Source organism: Temnothorax nylanderi, unplaced genomic scaffold, assembly GCF_030848795.1.
Source record: "Temnothorax nylanderi isolate EJ_2023f unplaced genomic scaffold, tnyl_v1.0 TNYL_tig0322_pilon, whole genome shotgun sequence".
Classification (NCBI taxonomy): Eukaryota; Metazoa; Arthropoda; class Insecta; order Hymenoptera; family Formicidae; genus Temnothorax; species Temnothorax nylanderi.
The window spans coordinates 95,001-119,027 of NW_027249384.1; the positions used below are offsets into that span (position 1 = coordinate 95,001).

General features: G+C 36.1%; 1 protein-coding gene across 8 annotated transcripts in view; it reads right to left on the reverse strand.

Annotated features, from left to right (window-relative positions):
• Positions 1-24,027, reverse strand: part of Spir (spire type actin nucleation factor) — a 147,368-nt gene that overhangs the window by 94,858 nt on the left and 28,483 nt on the right. For 7 of the 8 annotated variants that reach the window (XM_071720034.1, XM_071720036.1, XM_071720033.1 and 4 more), the window contains one exon: positions 12,531-12,818. In XM_071720034.1, the coding sequence (XP_071576135.1) occupies positions 12,531-12,818 (288 nt within the window). The remainder of the gene's footprint in view (positions 1-12,530; positions 12,819-24,027) is intronic. The other variant, XM_071720037.1, reaches the window with a different exon arrangement.

Genomic DNA, 24,027 nt, shown 5'->3' on the forward strand with positions numbered 1-24,027 from the left:
ATGGAGCACCGCCTCACTCGGCTCGAATAGTCACCGCTTACCTTAATGAAGTGTACCATGAAAAATGGATAGGCAGATTTGGCGCTACGAAGTGGCCTCCACGTTCTCCAGATTTAACTTCACCAGATTTTTACTTGTGGGGTTATTTGAAAAATGTAGTGTACAAAGAAGTTCCGACAACTCGAGAGGATATGAAAAACAGAATAAAAAGAGCCTGCAATAATATTCCTCGGCAAGTTTTGTTGTCTACCATTACAATTTTTCAGAAACGGCTCCGTTTATGTTTACAACAGAATGGTAGTGTATTCGAAAATTTATTAAATGGATAAATTTAATAATGAGCGCTTCTAAGCCTGGTATCCGTCACACGCACACACGTACACACATGAGCGGCAAGGAGTCTTACGTAAAACGAACACCCCGAAGTGAGAGGCAAAGGGACTCACGTTAAACAAGCACCCCGAATCGTGAGAGGCAAGGGGACTCACGTAAATCAAGCACCCCGAATCGTGAGAGGCAAGAGGACTCACGTAAATCAAGCACCCCGAATCGTGAGAGGCAAGGGGACTCACGTAAATCAAGCACCCCGAATCGTGAGAGGCAAGGGGACTCACGTAAATCAAGCACCCCGAATCGTGAGAGGCAAGGGGACTCACGTAAATCAAGCACCCCGAATCGTGAGAGGCAAGGGGACTTACGTAAATCAAGCACCCCGAATCGTGAGAGGCAAGGGGACTCACGTAAATCAAGCACCACACAGGGATGAAAACCCCGTCACGTCCACGTCGTTCATCCTGGGTAATTCTAAGCACGGGAAAATGTGTGTCAAGCGGTCTGGAGCTGGTTGACCATCAAACAGAATCAGTCCAGACAACGGATAGGAACAACACACACACACACGCACACGCACACGCGCGCGCGCACAGCATGCGCACACACACACACACACACACACACACACACACACACACACACACACACACACACACACACACACACACACACACACACACACACACACACACACACACACACACAGAGAGAGAGAGAGAGAGAGAGAGAGAGAGAGAGAGAGAGGGGGGGTAGAGGGCGGTTTGGAGTCACAAAATACGTACACTGCATGGGGGTGGAAGCTTTTTACTTAAATTGTAAACTTTGGAACTCTGTAACTCAGTGAAAAATGATCCTATTTCAAAAAAAAAAAAACCGTTGTATTCGTCTCAATGCCAGCTACAACATTCAATAAAACAAAAAATTGACTGCCAATTGAAAAAATGGCCGCCATGCAGAAGTCTAGAAAGTGGCGCCACCTACAATTAAACTGATGTGGCCAACTTCTGCCTCTCTCGGAACCATAAAACTATTGTCTGAAGCAATTTTTCCAATCTCTTTTACTTTAAGAGATATTCAGCTGAATCACTTAAAATGATACACCCTGTATATAAAAACAATAATATATCTAACTAGCTGGTTACCCGGGCTTCGCCCGGGAGTCGTTTTTCTTGAAACGACTTCATTTGTGTTTCAATATCCTTATTGTGGACAAACATAAAGAGTGTGTCGGGTGGTTGATTTAAAGACGGAAGTTTAACTTTTCTGCATGAATAACACATTCTAGGTGCTTAAGTTTTAAACTTTTTTACTTGACAATGATCACATATTGCATCCATTTTCCCAATTATTACACTCGGATGAAATTGATATTCGTAATTTAAATCATAACTAAATGCCTCTAATTTCAAATCGGACCGCATAAATGTTTTCATGGATTAAACATGTCGTAACCGGTCTTTTTCTACTCGAGTTTCACACTATTGAGTCATTTCCGCTTTTCCGATATTTTACTTACCGATCAGCGACATCATCCCTTGGTTTACCCAGGCGTTTTTTCGGGAATTTTGAGATTGCTCGCTCGCGATGTACACAGAACCTCGATTTTTCAATTAAAAAACCAAGGAATAAAATCGGTAATCGGTAAGTGAAATATCGAGGTTCTGTGTACATCGCGAGCGAGCAATCTCAAAATTCCCGAAAAAACGCCTGGGTAAACCAAGGGATGATGTCGCTGATCGGTAAGTGAAATATCGGAAAAGCGGAAATAACTCAATAGTGTGAAACTCGAGTAGAAAAAGACCGGTTACGACATGTTTAATCCATAAAAACATTTATGCGGTCCAATTTGAAATTAGAGGCATTTAGTTATGATTCAAATTACGAATATCAATTTCATCCGAGTGTAATAATTGGGAAAATGGATGCAATATGTGATCATTGTCAAGTAAAAAAGTTTAAAACTTAAGCACCTAGAATGTGTTATTCATGCAGAAAAGTTAAACTACCGTCTTTAAATCAACCACCCGACACACTCCTTATGTTTGTCCACAATAAGGATATTGAAACACAAATGAAGTCGTTTCAAGAAAAACGACTCCCGGGCGAAGCCCGGGTAACCAGCTAGTTTATATATAAAAAGCAAAATTTCCATATTATATATAATATCATATATAATTATATATGATTATATATAATTATACAGGCGATTAAAATATATTTAAATATATATAATGTTTCATATACAATTTGACATGGTTATATGTAAGTTCTTATAATTTATATATCTATATATATCTATATATATCTATATATATAAAATAGAATGTCTGTATGTATGTATGTATGTTCTTTATACACTCTTAAACTATTTGACCGAATTTTTACCAAAAGTATATAAAATAGGGGTAGAATTTCCCGGAGAGTGTTATAGAGTGTATAGTTTTTCGTTACCGATCTTTTTGGGAATCGGTATCCGAAATTTTTCCAATTTTTCAGGAAATAATTGACCAAATTTTAAAGAATTGTATATAAAACAGGGGTAGAATTTCCTGGGGAGTGCCATAAAGTGTATAATTTTTCGTTACCGATCTTTTGGAAAACCGGTATCAGAAATTTTTCCAAATTTTCGGGAAATAATTGACCGAATCTTAAAGAATTGTATATAAAACAGGTGTAGAATTTTCCGAGGAGTGCTATACATTGTATAGTTTTTCGTTACCGATCTTTTTTGGAACCGGTATCCAAAATTTTTTCAATTTTTCGGGAAATAATTGACCGAATCTTAAAGAATTGTATATAAAACAGGAGTAGAATTTTTCCCGGGGAGTGCCATAAAGTGTATAATTTTTCGTTATCGATCTTTTTGGAAACCGGTATCAGAAATTTTTCCAATTTTTCTGGAAATAATGGACCGAGTAGAAAAAGATTGGTTACGACATGTTTAATCCATGAACACTCCTTATGTTTGTCCACAATAAGGATATTGAAACATAAATGAAGTCGTTTTAAGAAAAACGACTCCCGGGCGAAGCCCGGGTAACCAGCTAGTAAATTATATATAAAAAGCATTTATCTACACAGATTATATATAATTATATATAACATACATATAACCATATATAAACACAACACATGTGCATTATATATATTACACTTTTAAATTCGGATTATCCGACAGATGGCATCCGATAGGATCCGTTTCTCGTATTTAAAATTTGACGAACAGTGATATAAAAACGGTATCAAGAGACACGGCAGTGTCTCACGTCTCACGCCAAGCAGCGCCAAGTTATAATATGGGATAAATCACTTCACTTTTGATTCTATAGCTTTTGAAAAAATATACACTTAATTTATCAATGCTTTATTATTAGAGTTAACAGTTCTTTTTCAATATATATTGACTATATATGGTCATATATGATTATATATATTTACATATATATAATCTCATTATATATGTTCATAAATGATTACACATGATTATATATAGTTATATATGATCATATAGAGACAAAATTCATATATAATTGCATTATATATAATCATATATATTTATATATTTATTTATAATATTATATATATATATTTATATATATTTATAATATAATAAATATATTTATATATATTTATATATAATCTTTTTTTTCCGGGTAGTTATTACCAGGTATTAACCTATCAAACATTTATAGGATTATAGAATCTCAAACATTAAGGGTCCATTCTACTTTGATGGGTCAAAAAAGAGGTACTTTTTTGAGAATTTTGGTTGGGCAAAGGTAAAACAGATATCAAAATCATTCTTTTTGCATGATATTTATCTATCTTTTATCAACATTTTTCAAATATTTTCATAAAAAATTTGAAATAGAATAGGTTATTTGAAATAAAATATTTACTCCGTAGAAATAATTACGATAGTCTGAAACAGATAAAATTATTGTTTTTACGTTCAAAATGGTTGTCCGCAAGAAGTAGACTACAATCAAGTCGATATCAACAATAGTTTTTTTTAATTGCAAAAAGAATTCGAAAATTTTAGGCCGAAAATGGATCTTGTTCAGAAGGCTACCATTTCGTCAATTTTTTTACAATTTTTTTCATTGTAGTCTACTTCCTGTAGACAACAATTTTGAGCGTAAAAACATTAATTTTACCTTGCTCAACAAAAATTCGCAAAAAAGTACCTCTTTTTTGACCCATCAAGGTAGAATGGACCCTTAAATCATTTTCAAGATTATTTTATATACTCAGGGAAAATTAAAAAAAAGAACCTCAGAGAGAAATATAATAATAAATAAAAAAAGAGAAAGAGGAAAAAGAGAAAACTACTAAATATTAATATATTAATTAACTCTATTTCTTTAGTATTTAACTGTATTTATTTTATTAAAAGTTTAAACCGTGTAAATTTTTCTTTACAATTGAAAAGAAATGCACAAATATTTATCAAACATTTATTTCGCTATATATGATTTTTCAATAGATATAAGCGATTATTTCAAAAGATACACGCAATTAGCTGTATTTATACAGGGTGTTTCCTAAGTAAGTAGACAAACTTGAAGGGGATATTCCTTGGCTTATTTTAAGAAGAAAAGGTCTTATACACATGAGTTCTCTAAACTGCTTCGTTTTCTAAATACAGGATGTTTAAAGTTGTGGAAAAAAAGTATGAAAATTTCGAAAATCTGGAAAACGTTTAAAGATATTTTATTCAAATTTGGTGTGCGTACATGTGGTATTAAGAACCATTTTCTAGTACACACAGAAAAATATATACTACCTACAAGTTAATATTACTTGCTTCAAGTATTTGATAAGTTCATATATGAGCAAATCTACCATAAAGTCGTCATAAGTATCACATTTACTCAAAACATATTCTAGATCTTAGCAAGTTTAGTACTTGAAACAAGAATATTAAATTAATACGAACATTCTGTTTACTTACAATATAGAGTCCACGGAAGAGAAGCATATACTTCAATAAAGATATCACATTTTCTTGAGAGAAGTTTATCCGTTATTTGAATCAAGTAAAAATTTTATTCATCTAGAATAATCGTTTACTTCAAAAAAGAATTTGTATTCTTGATGATTACAATTAATATTATTTTTATTTATTTAATTTTCTTTAATTCTATAGTTCCTAAGTGGAATGTAGGTTAGGAGGTTTTCGTGCGCGGTGCGGAGGGGTACAGTTTAGAATATAAAAATTCCTGTCCTCAGGTGGACTCGAACCCGGTTCCTCGTGGTTATGAGTCTGACACTTTATCACTAGGCCACATCTCTGATTATATTCTTATTGCTGCAGTATCTAGTTTTCACAGAAGTGATTCATTGATTTCAAGTATTTCATATTCTTACCTAAAGAATCAGTAAATATTCAAATCAAGCTTACGTGGTTTTTCTTAGATAAAGTTTACAGAATATACTTGAAATCAATGAATCACTTGTCAAAACTAGATACTGCAGCACTAAGAATATAATCAGAGATGTGGCCTAGTAATAAAGTATCAGACTCATAACCACGAGGAACCGAGTTCGAGTCCATCTTGTAAGATTTCGATCGTTCCCGATCTGTCGAATGTCCCGCCGTGCCTGTGTAGGCTAAGAGTAATGCGATTAGTCGCTTGAGATACCGAGTTGCGCCGTAGCGCTCTGCGCATGAAGAAACGTCGGGATTGGTATAGCGTGAGATAAAGAGCTCCTATTGGAGATTTCGGGGACGAGAAGCGTGAGCGGTCGGCAACGCCTGGGAAGAAGGAGTCGTTGTACAGCGTCAAGGGCGATCGGACGCTTGTATCGAAGGCAGGAATAAAGTCACTTTCCAAGCCTTATTTGAATATTTCTCTGGTCTCACCCTAACTATCCTTCCTGACATTATCCCCGTGAGAACATTCGCGGTCAGTGCCGTACATTACGCGGTGCGTCAAGAAATTAACCAGATAGTTACAGTTCAGAAGTGGGATACATCGTGTGCCGCCATTATCGTATTAGCGATCCGGCTTGCTACCGATTCCCTTTTCCTTCTGCTCTCTTTACGCTCTGACGAGTATTATTGCAGCGTGCAATGCTGTAATCGATATCGTATCGTAAGTGGTATTTGGCCAGCTACGCCGTGGTACGCCGCGGATCAGTGACTGTTATCACGTTCGCGGTATTTCGGTGAGAGACATAATCCGTCGCAGTGACATTAATATATTTGTGGATCGACGGCCGGCACGGCACGTTACGCTACAAATTTGTGGCTGATATTAATTCGCCTCGAACATTCTATCGCAATCTCGAACGTTCGCCATATCAGTGTAGTACGCCTCGAACATTCTCGGTGTTACGCTTTCCGTCATGCGCGCGATCGTTCGTGAACAATTTACCGCCATTTCCGCCATTTCGGAGAGCTAGAATATTCGGTTGGTATGTTACGCTTTGATTATTCTTCTCGGAAGATAATGGATCGTCAACGATTGGAAAAGATGTCGGGCAGTGAGCTTCAAGAGGAGGCCCGCCGTTATGGTCTCAACCCACCGTCAGATCCAATTCGATGTGTAGATATGATAATAGCTCATTTGGACAGAAATGATCAAGCCGATCTTTCAAAAAAATCGCGTATTGCGGAGAATACGGCGTCGAGAGCATCGCATTCGGCTCTACCGGGATCTCCTGATTTTTCTCAGATTTGTGCGTTGATGATGGAACAGATGAAATTCCAGCAAGAAGAAACGCGTATCCAGCGAGAGCAACAGCAAGAACAGACGCGTGTCATGCAACAGCAGTTTCAGCAAAGTCAAACTATGATGCAGTCAATGCTCGAAATTGTGTCTTTGGCTCAAAATCGAACGAGTGATTCGGCAAGTGAAGACAGAAATAGGGAAGTTGCTTCAAGTGCATCGGATAACACACGTCGTGCCCCGTTATCTACGGTAGCCACAGCACACGCCGTAAAATTGTTAGCGCCTCAAATCCCCGAGTTTGGTGGTTCAGAAGAAGAAAAAGTGGAATTGTGGATTCAAACAGTGGAACGGGTAGCGCAAGTCCATGGAGTTTCCAACGACGTGCTGTTATTAGCGGCATCGGGTAAATTGGTGAAGGGCGCCAGAAGATGGTTCGATTTGAATATAACTACGTTGATCGAATCATGGGAAGCTTTTAAGGGTGCAGTAGTGCGCCGCTTCAAACGTAAGGTTATGTTTCATGTGGCAATGCAGAAGATTGAAGCCAGAAAATGGAATTTCTATAAAGAAACTTTTCAGGATTACGCTATGGACAAATTGGTGTTACTTAAAAATTTGAATTTACCAGACGAAGATGCAATTCACCTGATAATTGGTGGAATTGGTAGCCGATCATTACGAGAGGCTGCTGCGGTACTTCGGTGTGATTCCATTGATGAATTCCTGGAGGAGATGCAGCGCATTACGACTGTATCTGCTGATTCGGTACGCAAGAATTCGCCGCAAGAAGTCAAGGCGGAGAGAGTGAAAAATAATAGTGTTTCTGTGCCTAAGGACGTTTCAGTAGTAAATACTGATAAGGACATTTTTTGCGTATATTGTCGAGCAAAAGGCCATGTTCGTGCCGATTGCTATAAGCTGAAGAAAAAGGAGCAGACGATTCCCGCAACATCCCCCAAGCCTGTACCTGTGGTATCCGCGGTGAACGAGGAAAGCCAATCGACGGAGATTGCAGCGGTCTCGGAAGACACGGGTAGGAAGTTAAAGATTTCCGATTCGCGAATTAATGTAACGTCAATAAACAATGTTGCATGTAATTTAATTGCATTAGTGGACACTGGAAGTCCGGTATCTTTTATTAAATCAACATTGATTGAAAAATTTGATATTATGATGGACAGCAACGCGGTAATGAAAAATTATAAAGCGGTAAATAATACTCATATAATAGTTAAGGGATCAGCGCAGGTAGTGATTTCTTTTGAGTTGTTGCTAGGATTTAAAGTGTCAACCACGGTTTTGGTTGTAGAGGATAATTCTTTTTCGTCGGATTTAATTATCGGACTAGACTGCTTGAAGGAAAACGACATTTCGGTTTTATATAGTCCCAACGGTTGTAATTTGAATGAGCGAGTTCAATTATTTCAAGAAATTGCATCAGCAGATGTTGTTGAAAATAAATCCGAGGATTTAATGACTAAGTTTCAGGAGATAGATATTGATTTTGAAGAGTCTTATAAACAAGTGTTAATCTCAGTAATTCAAGAAGTCGAAAATTTGGATATAATGCCAATTGACGACGATTATTCTATTAAGGTTTCTCTTAAGGATGAATCTATTTTTAAATATGCGCCTAGGAGGTTTGCTTGGTCCGAAAGGGAACAGCTCAGAAGGATCACTGACGATTTATTGAGTCGAGGTATCATAAAACATAGCATATCGCCATATTGTGCTCGAGTTGTGTTAGTGCGTAAAAAAGATGGATCGTATCGACTGTGTATAGATTTGCGTCCGCTTAATCAAAGAGTAAATAAGCAGTGTTTTCCTTTCCCGGTGATAGAGGATTGTATAGCTCGCGTTGGAAGTAGAAAGGTGTATACTACGTTAGATTTGAAGGACGGATTCCATCAAATAAAGGTTCATCCCGAACACACAAAATATTTTGCTTTTGCGACCCCAGATGGTCAGTTCGAACATTTATACATGCCAATGGGATGGTGTGAATCTGCTGCGGAATTCCAAAAACGTTTGAACGAAGCAATGGATGAGTTAATAAGACTCAGAAAAATCGTTGTGTATATTGATGACATTATCATTCCTTCTGATTCTCCGGAAGAGAATATTAGTGTGTTAAAAGAGGTTTTAATAATTCTCAAGCGTTTTGGTTTTGTATTAAATTATGATAAATGTAATTTCTTAAAATCGTCGGTAGAATATTTGGGATACGTATTATCTGCCGATGGAATAACTATTAGCTTTCGACATACAGAGGCAGTCAAAAATTTTCCCGAACCTAAAAAGGTAGTTGAAGTTCAAAGATTTTTGGGATTGACTAATTATTTTAGAAAGTTTGTAAAGGATTATGCAATTAAAGCTAAGCCATTGCAAAATCTGTTGCATAAGAATGTTGAGTTTGTATTTGATAATGACTGTCGTCGTGCTTTCGAGTTATTGAAACAAGAATTGATAGCGTACCCGGTGTTACGAATTTATAATCCTAAAGCGGAGACTCAGTTACACACGGATGCGAGTGCGATCGCAGTAGCAGCAATCCTATTGCAGAAACAGGACAATGGACAATGGGCTCCGGTTGCTTATTTTAGTCAGAATACTAATAAGGCGGAAGCTAAGTATCATAGCTTCGAGTTGGAGATGCTAGCTATGGTTAAAGCGGTGGAACGATGGCATATGTATTTATACGGAATTCCATTTACCATTGTCACTGATTGTATTGCATTAGTATTTGCGATGAAAAAGGCTAATATTAACCCGCGAATTGCTAGGTGGTCACTTCGTTTGCAAGTGTATAGTTTCAGTATTGTACATCGCGAGGGTAAACGTATGGCTCATGTTGATGCATTGAGTAAAGCCATCGCGTACGTAGAACCAATGCCTATGGAGAAGGAGTTGGAGTATAAGCAGCTGTGTGATCCAAAATTAAAAGAAATCGCGGAAAAACTAGAATTTGAAGATCACGATAAATTCACTTTAATTAATGGTCTTGTTTTTCGGAAATGTTCGGATAAGCCTAGGTTTGTGATACCTGAAGCCATGTTAAATAATGTTATTCGGGTGTATCATGACGAGATGGCGCATTGCGGAATAGAAAAAACCCTCCAGGGTATTTATATAAATTATTGGTACCCTTCAGTGAGGAAAAAGGTGTTGGATTATATTAATAATTGTTTGATTTGTTTGATGGCTAATGCATCCGATAATGCTCGCGAAGGTGAGATGCAAATAATTGATGCCCCTGAAAAACCTTGTCAAATTGTTCATGTAGATCATTTCGGGCCAATTTCAGAATCGGTCGGTGGATTTAAGCATATTTTGGTTATAGTTGATGCGTTCACGCGCTTTACTTGGTTATTTCCGGTTAAATCTACGGGATCGAAGAAAGTTATTAAGCATTTCACGTCGTTATTTGATACATTTGGCAATCCGAGCGTTTTAGTATCGGACAGAGGCACTGCGTTCACTTCGAATAAATTAGCGGAATTTTTGAGAAAGCGAAATATTAAACATCGTCAAGTTGCGGTAGCCGCTCCGTGGGCGAATGGTATGGTGGAAAGGATTAATAGATTTTTGAAAGCTTCTTTGAAACGAATGGTAGAGGAACAACAATCTTGGTGTTCTACAATTGGAACTATTCAGTATGTGATAAATAATACATTCCATTCATCGGTGAAGGCTACTCCTTCAAAATTGTTACTGAGATATGAGCAACGTAATCATTCAGATATTGAGTTGGTAAAATCTTTATCGCATTTAGTTGAAGATGAGTCAATGAGGATAGAAGAGCGAGAGGATTCGCGTAAATTAGCTTCAGAAGTAACCAATAAAATTAAGAATTATAATAAGTCATATTATGATGAACGTCATAAAAAACCAACTCAATATAAAAAAAACAATTATGTTATGATAAGGGATAATACATTAAAACCAGGCGAGGATAAAAAATTAAAGCCGTGTTACAAGGGACCATATATGGTAACGAAAGTATTAAATAATAACAGATACGTAATTCAAGATATTCCTGGATTTAATGTAACCTCGAGACCGTATAATTCAATACTTTCCCCAGATCGTTTAAAGTTTTGGATAAAACAGCCAGAGTTTTAAGTTTAAAATGGACATTTAGAGTTAAGTTGTTATTTAAGCGTTAATGTAAAATTAGTTTAAGAAGTTTTTGCGACAAATAGGTTTAAGTTGGAGTAACAAATCTGTGATGTGAGGCCTAAGATTAATAAAGAATATATTTTGTTATTTGGTTACTCATAATCTTAATAGTGGTTAAAGTCTTATAATGAGAAGGTGCAATTGTTGTCATAAAGAAAGAGACATTTAAGTTCTTGAATGATTAAAATTTGTGAACATTCGGGTCGAATGTATTTGCAGAATGGCCGAACTGTAAGATTTCGATCGTTCCCGATCTGTCGAATGTCCCGCCGTGCCTGTGTAAGCTAAGAGTAATGCGATTGGTCGCTTGAGATACCGAGTTGCGCCGTAGCGCTCTGCGCATGAAGAAGCGTCGGGATTAGTATAGCGTGAGATAAAGAGCTCCTATTGAAGATTTCGGGGACGAGAAGCGTGAGCGGTCGGCAACGCCTGGGAAGAAGGAGTCGTTGTACAGCGTCAAGGGCGATCGGACGCTTGTATCGAAGGCAGGAATAAAGTCACTTTCCAAGCCTTATTTGAATATTTCTCTGGTCTCACCCTAACTATCCTTCCTGACATTATCCCCGTGAGAACATTCGCGGTCAGTGCCGTACATTACGCGGTGCGTCAAGAAATTAACCAGATAGTTACAATCTGAAGACAGGAATTTTAATATTCTAAACTGTACCTCTCCGGACCGCGCACGAAAACCTCCTAACCTAGAAGAATGTTGTTCTATACAGCCAAGTATTTCATATTCTTACCTAAAGAATCAGTAAATATTCAAATCAAGCTTATGTTGCTTTTCTTAGATAAAGTTTCAGAATATACTTGAAAAAAGAATAAATTCTTCTTTTAAGCACATGATGATAAGCTTTTCTAATACTTATGATAAGTATATCTTAAAACTAATATTAAGAAAATATTCTTTGTTGAAGAAAACTATTACTCAAACCAAATAAAATAAAATGAGTAATTGCTTTTCTTGGCTGTAGAACAATATTTTTCTGTGTGTACCAATAAAACATTTTTAGATCCACCAGAAGCGTGCATCTTTGACACCCTGTATTTTAAAAACAGAACAGTTTAGGACCTAAGAAACATGTTTATAGAAAACTTTTCTTCTTAAAATAAGCCAAGAAACATCCCCTTCAAATTTGTCTACTTACTTAGGAAACACCTTGTGTAATGTTTGTTCCAAAAACTCTCTAAATGCTTTCAAAAAAATACACGTAAACTATTTAATACAAATTTGATGATAAATATAATTGTATTAGACTATATATTAAACATTTCTGTTGAAATCAATCGCTTAAAAATATTGTTTATACCCACTGACAATGAGATGAATGAGATGATTACCTGCAACCGTAATGCGTCTTCTACGCGACTTACGATTCCTATTGGAAGGTAAGACCCTGATGTTGGGTCTTTCCTTGGCAATCCTTTGCCGTGGCTGTGGCACCGGCGGTACATCTTGTCTCCTACGGCTTGCTGTCGCCAGAACGCTGCCGCCAGTTACCAATGTCCTTTGATCCTCCGACTGCAACCATTGAGCTGCAACATCCTGCGCAGACTCCTGCTCTTGCTCCGGCTGCGAAGGTGGCACCTCCCCGAGGACTATCATGCGAGACTCACGACTTGTGTTGCCTAAGAAAAAAATTGAAGACATAACTGTAAAAAGTGTGCAAATTTACTTTGCAATTTTAATTCCTGAAATATATATGCGTAAAAAGATATATAGGTAATTATGCAGATGGAGGAAGTCACCTTGGATGACCTTGATTTTTAAGTATGTTGTCAAGGTCACCCTCCTGAGTGACCTTCAGAAGGTTTCAGCCCGCGCTCGTTGTTTATTGAAAAGTAATTAACAAAAAAATTTGAGAAATGTAGCAGTTATTTTGAGTATTAAAAGGCATAAATGACTAATATATATGTCGAAATAGTACATGCATGAACAAAGGAAAGTTATTTAAAACAGTGAATCGTAAATATATTGAAATCTTTTTGCTTTAATAATACAATATATATTGCCATTATTCAATTAAATGTTTAAAGCAGATAATAGTTTATATTTTTGGATAGTTCTCCTGCGGAGGGCTCCACTATTGTTAAACTAGACACATAGTGTGCCTTCGAAGTACATGCGTGGGCCTTCCACGCGTGGGAAGTTATGAACCCATGTGGCATTTTCCATGTATATTTTTCCACATATATTTTTCCAACTTATTTTTCGCAATAAATTCTTTACAGTTTTTAGATAATTAAATCGAATCGATTTAATTCCGGGGAGAGAAGAGTTTTAATTCCAACAATAACTGTGTTTCAAGTCCGATAAATAATCGGCGCGCAGTTAAATAAGTTGGAAAAATATATGTATATACTATATATATAGAGAAACTAATATAAGGCTGTTAAAGATCTACACTGAAAAAAAAAAAAGTTAGATTTGAGAAAATATTTTTTCACATAGTACCAATGGCCTCATTTGCTTAATATAATCACATCGTTATTTAGAATTAGATATCTTTACTTAATTTAAGTAAAAATATCTAATTCTAAATAAATATGTGATTATATTAAGTAAATAAGGCCATTGGTACTATGTGAAAAAATATTTTCTCAAATCTAACTTTTTTTTTTTCAGTGTAAGCTTGGATCGTATGGCTTTTGATTCTAATTTGATTATAAAATATAAAGTTTACAATAATACAAATGCTTTATATCAATGATATATTTATAAATGCTAACAGTTTTAACATATTAAAAATAAAATTAGTATACCTAAAAACATTTTTATTACTTTAAACTTTATGTATATAAATGGAGGGATAAAAGCCTTAGTGGTCAAATTTTTTAAAATATTGACTCGTGTGCATAGATGCAATCTATACAATATATAAATTGCATCTATGCACATAAGTTAATATTTAAAAAAATTTAACTTACACCACTAAGGCTTTTTATCCCTCCAATGTATGGATATGATCTACACAGTACATTTTAAACGCGTATTTGCAATATTACAGATACGTATCAAATACATAATTTACGTTTAACACGTATCGAATATATATTGTCATATATTGCCATATACTTATCTGATACGTAACGTAATTACGTATCTAGACGCGGACATTCATCGGTATTAAACATGTATCTAGTACATGATTCATACGTATTGCTACGTATCTGCTATATTATAGCAACATTTCAAATTTTATGTATTTGCTATCTATTTGAAATATAAAATGTTGTACGGGTTAGCCACTAGAAGCCGCCATATTGGATCCGTCATTTTTAATTTTGAAATTTTGACCCTGGAGTCGTCATCAACGACACAAAAAACCCTTATAGATAAGTTTTTATGTAAAATACGAAATTATTCGCTCTCACCAGTTTTGGCACAAAACGTTGATTTCGGGCCCACCAGTGAACTGGTTAACAAGAATCGTATATATAACCTAATTACAAAGATATAAAAATGCAATTTGTAAAATTCAACAAACTTACAAATTAATTTAATAACTTTTAATTATATATATTTTAATTTATATTAAAGATAAAACAAAAAATGTACCTAATTAAAACTACTCGAACTTTAAAATCTTACACTAATCTTTAAAAGTAATTATATAAAGATATATGTTCCCGTAAGATAGATAAAACATTTCATTTATCAGTTAACTTTATATAAAAACATGATAATAATAATTAATTGGAAAACATTCAGTTTTAAAGATTGAAAAGATTACATCCCAGCAAACATTTTGATTGTGGGATGTTAGCAAAAGGGAAACAAATGCCAGTGGAACGATAACGTCAAAACCAGAGCCTACTGTGTCCTCAGTTGGTCTCTAACGTGAACTAAACCTGAAGAACATATTCCGCAGTCAAATTGACGACAACACCAGAGCAAATCCGACATCAGCAATACAAAGATTGTTGCATATTGACGGAAGTGTGCTAACAGAATTGGCAATAACAAGTATGTTTCCCATTTGCGGCCTTTCGGCAAATGTAATTTGCCGCCTTTGGCAAATATAATTTGTTGACAAGATTGCAATTGCAGAAAATGTTATAGGGGATCTTGATAAAAGTTTATCAACAAAAATTTCTATTCTAATACATTGTCAAAAGATATATTATTAAAATTGCATTCGATAAAAACTTCTGCATAATTAAAACAAGTAGTTAATTGGTTTTCACGACTATTGCAAAATAGTTTTAATCGCAAAATTGATACTAATATTTCACCAAATATAAAAAATTCAGCCTATGTTATTTACTAATTCGCGAATAATTATTTGTTGCCCTACTTTCTCATTTAAATTTAATACTTTATTTGTTTATTTTTCTTTTTTTTTAGAGTATTACTTGTGGTAAAACAATGAAGGCAGTAGTAGTCCTGATGCTGACTTAAAGGTGTTACAACCTTTTAAAAAAGGAAGCAAGATCTCGTAGCTTCTTTAGATTCGTAAAAAATAAATAAATAAAAAGGAACCATAAACGCAAGTCATTATTTTCATTGTTTTGAAGAACATAACTAATCATCGTTAAAAACATATTAAGAAAGACATTTGTGTAAAAAAAAGTTATATCTTTGCGTTCATGGCAACTTTCTTTCGCAGATATGGGAAGCTTTTTAGTTCTGAGCTTTTTAGTTCTATGTTCTTCAAAAGACTAATCCTTGATTCACTGTTTTTCTCAAATTCTTAGATTCAAATCAAGATTTGTGACTCATAAAACCAAAACCAAGTTTTTTAATTACATATTGGTATACGTGTATATAACAGAAATATATACAATAAGTGTCTCTGTGTAGATATTGAAATTGTAAATTTTTATAACAAATTGTAAATCTATATATATATACATATGCATATATATATATAGAAAAGATCCCAAAAAATTTAGAAAAATTCTTGGATTTTCTTTTAATACGTAAATTCTGAAACTTATTGAAACTTTTGGATCCATAAACCATTAAATTACGAAATCTTGACTTTTAAACATAAATCTTTGGATCGCTTTTGTTTTAAATTTTTGTTACTTATATTTCTGGATCTAATAATTTCCAGATTTTTACATTTGCATCTCAAAGTTTGAATCATTAAGTCTTGCACATTCTTGGATCTTTAAACCTTTTCTCGCATCTAAAAATTATTGACCTAATTTTTATCTGCACGAAATATCCTGTGTTTTTATCACTCTTGTAGAAACTAACATAAGATTAAATTATTTTAAGTTCAATTAGTAGAACATTTAAATAAATTTTTACGAGGTGTATATAAAGAAAACTTATATACTTTCCCTCAAAATTGCATGAAGTAAAATACTTCTTTATATATAGTTTATATATAGTTCTTTTTAGTCTTTTAATTCTTTATAAGCACTGCATACATATTTCATAAGCAACGAGGTAAACAACTGTCCACACCTGTCACAAATCACAATAAATCTCTTAAACTTGAAAGTCCTTCGCGAGATTATTCATATGGGAAGACACATCAGAGACCATAGATTGATTACTCCAGGAATTTTTGGATACTGGTAGACTAGAATTGTACACGATGTAACGATATTAACGACAATTACCAAAACAGGATAAAATTCGCGAAAAACGATTGACATCCAACTAAACTGGCATGCCGCGATGACGTTTCGGGCAACGTCAGTTCACTTTTGCACGCTTTCAGTTATTGATCGCGTCTATATCGTGTCGAGTTACCCTCCCTCCATATTTCTCTATCTCTCTCTCACTCTCTCACTCTCTACCTCTCTTTGTTCTGCTATGTTATGCGTCCGTAGCACCCCGAATCATGATTCATCCTACCACGCTGTTAAGTTCAATTCAATATCGAGTTCTCTCTCGATACAATTCGGATTCACGAGTGTGTTAAAAATTGAAATGTTCAAAAACGGTGAAGTTCTTAAAATCTATTTTGATTAACATACATTTTTGAACACATCCGCGCATGCGCGTATAACACGGAATATACGTAAAATAAAATTCTTGTAAATCAAACAAAATTTCATAAATTTCACGCAAAAGTTTACGAAATAAATAAAATAGAAACATAGTATAAAGAATAAACGCTCTTGTAATCTTCATTATGTATTATTGTACATATATTATTCAAAGAACTGAGAAGAAAATTATGTAAAGAAAAGAAAAATGTGGGAATATTAACAGATATTATAAAAGCAAAGATACATCGCAAAATAATCGGCTTACGAATACCGACTAGTTAAGAAAATCTTAAATTTTAATCAAGCTAATAAACAATTTTTTAATTATTTCACAACTTCCAAGACAGCATATAATATCAACGTAACTAATTTCAGAAAAATTCAAATAGGGATTTAATAAAATAAATATAGCAGTAACGTATTAAAGCGATATTTGAATAAACATGAAAATAATAAAATCATTGTGAGATGATTTGATGTAAACTGTTTAAAGTCTCTAATTAGATTTTGATAAACAGGAACATTGTTGTTAAATACTTGCATCTGACCAGTACTATGCCATTTCTCTCTCCTTTATTCTCTCTTTTGATTGCATAATAATTAATTCAGTTTCTTTCAAAATTTCTTATACAAATAAAATTAAATTTATAGGGGGTTCCGTTTCCGGTGCTAGCGAGAGTAACAGGTGTGTGTGAGCGAGGTTAAAATTGCATAGAAAGGTAGTTTGGAAAAGGTTGGAGAAGGCGAGAGCGAGCGAGCGGGGGAGAGTGGAGGTGTGATGGCTTCTGCACACAGGACGCGGAAACGCTTGCCGCGCGGCAAGAGGCGACGCGGTAGCCAATCAACGTGTTGCTTTTCCGTAAGAACCAAAAGTTTATTGGCTACCGCGTCGCTTCTTGCCGCGCGGCAAGCGTTTCCGCGTCCTGTGTGCAGAAGCCATGAGAGTGAAGAGGTGAAAGAGTGGAAAAGGGGAGGAATAGGTAAAAAGAGATAAAGGAAAGAAAAGTGGCAAGGAAAAGGTGACGGGTACGGCACGGATAAAAGTTACTGAGTGGCGATAGGAGAGAGTAGGGGCGATACGGTAGCGCGCGAGCGGGCATAGATTAGTAGCGATATAGAAGGGAAAAGAACGGTAAACACATTGAGGCATAGAATAGCTAGAGAGATAGATAGTTGTAAAGGTGGCGGATGAAGATAGAGAAGGAAAGAGTAATAGAGAGTGAGCAGCAAGGCGGTAAGGGGGAGAAGAAAGAAAGCGAGAGTGGAAAGAAAGCAAAAGGCAGGCCAACGAAGGCGGAGGAGCTATCCAAACTAAGAGGGAGAACAGATAGCCTAGGATCAATCAACGATTTTATTCAAAAAAGGAAAAAAGGAGAAATAGAGGAAGAAACAGCTAGAGCAGAAAAGGAAATATTGGAAAAATTTAACGCAACAAGGAAAGTTAATAGATCGCCAACCAAGATTAAAAAAGGAGAAGAAGGAAAAGAGAACATGGCAGCAAAGAAAATGTTAAAAGAAATTTTAAGGAAAATGGAGGAACAGGAGAAAAAAAGAAAAAAAGATAAAGAGGAAATAAAAAATAAAAAAAAAGGGTTGAAGGAAGAATTCAAAAGGAGAGAGGAAATATGGGAGCAGCAAAGAAAGTCGTTGGAGGAAAGAGTAAAAAGTCTGGAGGAGAAAGTTGAGAAGGTAGACCTGAGTGGAACAGAGGGAAATGAAGGAAGAGATTTAATAGGGAAAATAAAGAAGATAGAAAAAAATATAGAAATGGCGGAGAGAAGAAGGAGAAACAATATAATTGTGAAAGGAGCGAAGATAGGAAACGAGACAGAAAGGAAAGAGAAAATCGAGAAGATGATAGGAGAAATAAATAAAGTAAAAGTGGCCATTGAAGAAGTACAAGAAGTAGGATATGGAGATAATAAAATGACGATGTTGAAATGTAGGAACTGGGAAGCCAAAAGGGAAATAATGACAAAAAAGAAAGAGTTAGGAAGAAAATATGAAAGCTTCTTGGATGACGACCTCACTAAAGTAGAAAGGCAGATACAGAAAGAAATAAGAAGGATAGCAAAAGAGAAAAGAGAGGCAGGAAAGAAAACAACAATTGGCTACCAGAAGATGTGGGTGGATAACAAAGAGCTGAAATGGAACGAAAGTAAAGGAAAGTTAGAGGAGAGGAGTGATTTTCGGAAGGCATAAGGAAAGGAAAGAGGATAAGGAAGGAGAAGACATAAGGAATAGGAGAAAGAGGGATGAGATGCGGAACGGGGGGCAGGAAGGGAGCAAGCAAAGTGAGGAAAGGGTGAACACAATGACAGTAGGCTTCTGGAATATAGCTGGATTAATGAAGAAAAACGAAGAATTCTGGAAAAAGATAGAAAACTGGGCTATAATAGCTATGTTAGAAACATGGGTAGAGCAAAAAGAATGGTGTAAAGTTAAAAGAAGGTTATCGGATAAAAATGTGTGGAAATGTCAGTCAGCGACAAAAGAAAGAAAGAAGGGAAGAGCAAGAGGAGGGATAATAACAGGCGTTAGGAAAGAACTAGCCGCAGATGGAATAGAGGAGAGAGAGGAGGAAGGAATTGTGGAAAGAATAGCAAAAACAAAGGAAGGTACGTGGAGAATTATAGCGGTATATGTGAGCAATGATATTGAAAAGAAGATAAAGCAGATAAAGGAATATACAAATGATGGTGGTTTAGGGGAGCAAATAATAATAGGAGGTGACTTTAACGCAAGAACAGGAGAAGAAGGAGGATTAACAGAGATAATGGGAGAAAGAAGAAAATCGAAAGATAAAGAAATTAATTCAGAGGGAAGGAAGCTATTGGAGTTTGTAAAGGAAGAAGGATTAGGAATAATGAACGGAACAAAGGGAGACAAAGACGGAGAGTTCACTTTTATAGGAGGGAGAAGTGAATCGGTAATAGATTATATAATTGGAAACCAGGAAATTTGGGAGAAAACTGAGGAAATAAGGATTGGAGATGCTATTGATTCAGATCATCAGCCCGTAATATTAAAGGTAAAAGAAACTGGTGAGAGAAAAAAAGGGGAGAAAAGAGTCAAGAGAATAATGAATTGGTCAAAAGAAGGAACGGAAAATTACAAGGGGAGGATGAAAGAGGCAAGAATAGAGGGTGCGAACATAGAAGAAATATTAAAGGGAATAAAGAACGCAGTAAAACAGGCTGCTGTTTGGAAAGAAATAAGAGAAGACCAGAGATCAAAGAAAAAAAAACGGATGGTGGGATAGTGAATGTGTAAGACTAAGGAGAGAAGCACGAGAAAAACTAGTTAAATGGAGAAAAGGAGAAGTAGATAAAAAGAGGTACATTCTAAAGAAAAAAGAATATGAGGAGAAAATAAAAGAGAAGAAAGAGATCGAAAGGGAGAATAATGAAAGAGGCGAGAGAAGCAACTAGCGAGAAGGAAGTATGGAGATTTATAAACAGAGAAAGGAAAGGTAGAAAAGAGGTTTGCGAAGAAATAACGGAGGAGCAATGGAATAAACACTTCATGGAGCTATTAGAAGGAGTAGTAACTGTGAAACCGCGTGAAAAAGACAGGAAGGGAGAGGAAAGAAAGGGTAACAAAGAGGAGCAGGAAGGAATAAGAAGAGAGGAAGTAAAAGAAGTAATTAAAGAAATGAAGGAAAAAAAAGCAGCAGGTACGGATGGATTGCCAAATGAGGTATGGATATATGGAGGAGAGATTGAAGGAAAAAATATGGGAGGTATGTGATACAGGTGGAGGACAAGAGAAATAGCAAAAGACTGGAAAGAAGGTATAATAGTACCAATAGTAAAGAAAGGAGAAGGAAAAGAAGCACAAGATTATAGAGGGGTGACGTTAATGAATACAAGCTACAAAATATACGCGGCAATTTTGGCTAAAAGATTGGAGAAGGAGGCGGAAGAAAGAAGAATTTTACCAGAAACACAAGCAGGATTCAGGAAAGGAAGGGGTACAATGGAGAATATATACGCACTGAACTATATAATTGGAAGAGCTGTTAGCAAAAAAAGAGGGAAGCTAGTGGCAGCATTTATTGATCTGAAAGCAGCATTCGACTCCGTGAACAGAGAAAAAATTTGGGAGGTATTGAAAAGAGAAGGGATTAGTGAACAGCTGAGAACTAGGATAGAATACCTGTACGAAGAGACAAGAAGCGTGGTAAGAGTGAAAGGAGAAAAGGGATCATGCTTCTAGACGGTCAAAGGAGTCAGACAGGGATGCCCGCTGAGCGCTATGCTCTTCATACTACTGCTGGCAAACTTAGAGGAAACAATGAGGGGGCAAAAAGGAGGCGTGGTAGTAGGGAAAATAAAATTTTGGACGTTAGCATACGCAAACGATATAGTAGCTACAGCAGAGGACGAAGAGGAGATGAAGAGGATGATGAAAAGACTGGAGAAATATTTCGACAGAAAAAAGCTGAGAGTGAATGTAGGGAAAACAAAGGTAATGAGATTCAGGAAGGGAGGAGGTAAAATGAAGAAAATGGAATGGAAATAGAAGGGAGAAGAAATAGAGGAGATAAAGGAATTCTGCTATCTAGGCTACACATTCCAAAAGAACGGAGGGCAGGAGGCGCATATAAACGAAAGCGTAAGGAAAGCTACCATAGCAATGAGACAGGTTTGGGGAATAGGAAAAAGGTTATTTGGAGGAGTCTGGATAAGAAGGATTAAGTTATACGATTCGCTGGTAGCAAGCATAGCTTTATACGGAGCAGAAGTGTAGGGATGGAAAGAGAGAGAGAAAATAGAAAGAATGCACGAAAGGTATATAAGGTGGACATTGGGCCTAGACTGGAGCACACCCGGATACATGATAAGGGAGGAAACCAAGAGGGACAGAATGAGAGTAAGTGCTGGTAAAAGGGCGATGAAATATGAGGAAAAACTGGAAAGGGAGAGGGAAATGAGATTGCAAGAGAATGCTGGAAAGAAATAAAACGGAATGTCAGGAAGGAAAAGGCAAAATGGGAAGAAGAAAGAAGAAGCTTCTATAAAAAAAGAGGATATGCAACTAAGGAGATAGAAAGGAAAAGAGGAGATGGCTGGAGCAGTATAGAGGAGTTAACAAGAAGAGATAAAGACATACAGAGTCAAGAGAGAGATGAAAGAGTAAGAGAGTCTAGATATAATAGGTGGTATAGGGAGATAGCAGAAATCAGAAGGCCAGAATACCTAGAGAAAAAAGGGAAAGAGAAGTCCATGATCAGGATAGCGAGATTTAGGCTAGGTAATGAGATGAGAGGTAGAAGATATTGGGAACCAATAGAGAAAAGAAGCTGTAGAATATGTGGTGCAGAACCAGAGACATGGGAGCATGTGTTAGAGTGGTGCACAAGAGGAGAGGAGAAGCCAGAGGGAATTGGCAAGAAAATCATAAGGATACTGAATAGTAAAGGAGAGGGAGAGAAATGGATGGCAGAGCTGGAGAGAAGAAGAAGACAGGCCAATACAGCGATAAGTTAGTCAGAAAGATTAGAGAATAATACAAATGATTGTTGTTGAAAAGGATAAGTGGAAGGTAATGGACGCAAGGAGAAAGGAAGGGAACAGATTGAGGGTGAAAATGGACGAGGACAAATCGGTGGAAACGAGGGTAAGAGAAAGAGAGGAGAAAGAAAGGAGAAAAGAGAGGAGAGGAGAGGAAAGCGGGAGGCCAAAGAGGACCGCGGAGGAAGAGAGAGCGAAAAGGATGGAGGAGAATCTCCTTATGGATACGGGCGAGGACGAAGCAGATAAGAAGAAAAAAGAATAGGAGGAATTTAGGATGGAAAGGAGAGATGAAGGGAGATAAAGAGAGAAGCGTTAAGGGAGAGGAAGGGGAGAAGGAGAAGGAGGTAAGATTGTAAGACTGTAAGAATAATCTCTATTTTATATTCAGAGTAAAAGGTAGAGTAGGAAAGAAGGAAGACGTCAAGTACTGGAAGAAGGGAGCTGGAAAAAAGAGAAGAGCTGCGTCAGGATGGAGGGAGTCATAGTCTAAGAGCTGACGACACTTTTGGCCAAGTGATTTTGTAAAATACGATTTTCCGTTTTAACCTGCGTGGACGACTTTCCTTCGATAATCCGAACACCTGGCTGGCCGTACCTGGGGGGTTTAGAAGTACGCAGGTGAGAAAAAAAACAGATTTTCAAGTCATAGTATAAGTCTCAATTTTTATCGGATATTGATAATTGGTCACTCAGGAACATGCAAATAAATTGCCAGTTTGATTGCTCGGGGGAATTAGTCGCCGGGCTTAATTATAAATAATTAAAAATAATTATTTTCAAGTCATACTATAAAAGCTGGGTTTTTTTTAGTAACAAGTATAGTGCTAACACATGCCACCAAAAAAAAGCCAAATAAAAATTTTGGTGGCAATATCTCTAAAAAAATTATTGAAAATGCACAAAGCCGGCGAGCGGCGGAAGGGTCTGACGATGGCCTCAATTGTTCTTAGCATCCATGAGTTTTTAAAAACGTGTATTATTAAGAGTCGACAGGAGTACGGGTGGAGACCTCTGTCTTTAACTGCACTTTTAACTGCAATATTCGTAATATTTATTTTCGGAAAATTTATTTTGATCCTTTTTCCAAAGTCCGGCTATGTAGCGGGTTGCGGCTGATCTTACTGATTAAAACGAGCATAAGTTTAATGAGATTCATTAATTAATTTGGCTAAAATTTGGGAAAAACGATTCGTAGTTTACGGCTACGAATCGTTTTTCCCAAATTTTAGCCAAATTAATTAATGAATCTCATTAAACTTATGCTCGTTTTAATCAGTAAGATCAGCCGCAACCCGCTACATAGCCGGACTTTGGAAAAAGGATCAAAATAAATTTTCCGAAAATAAATATTACGAATATTGCAGTTA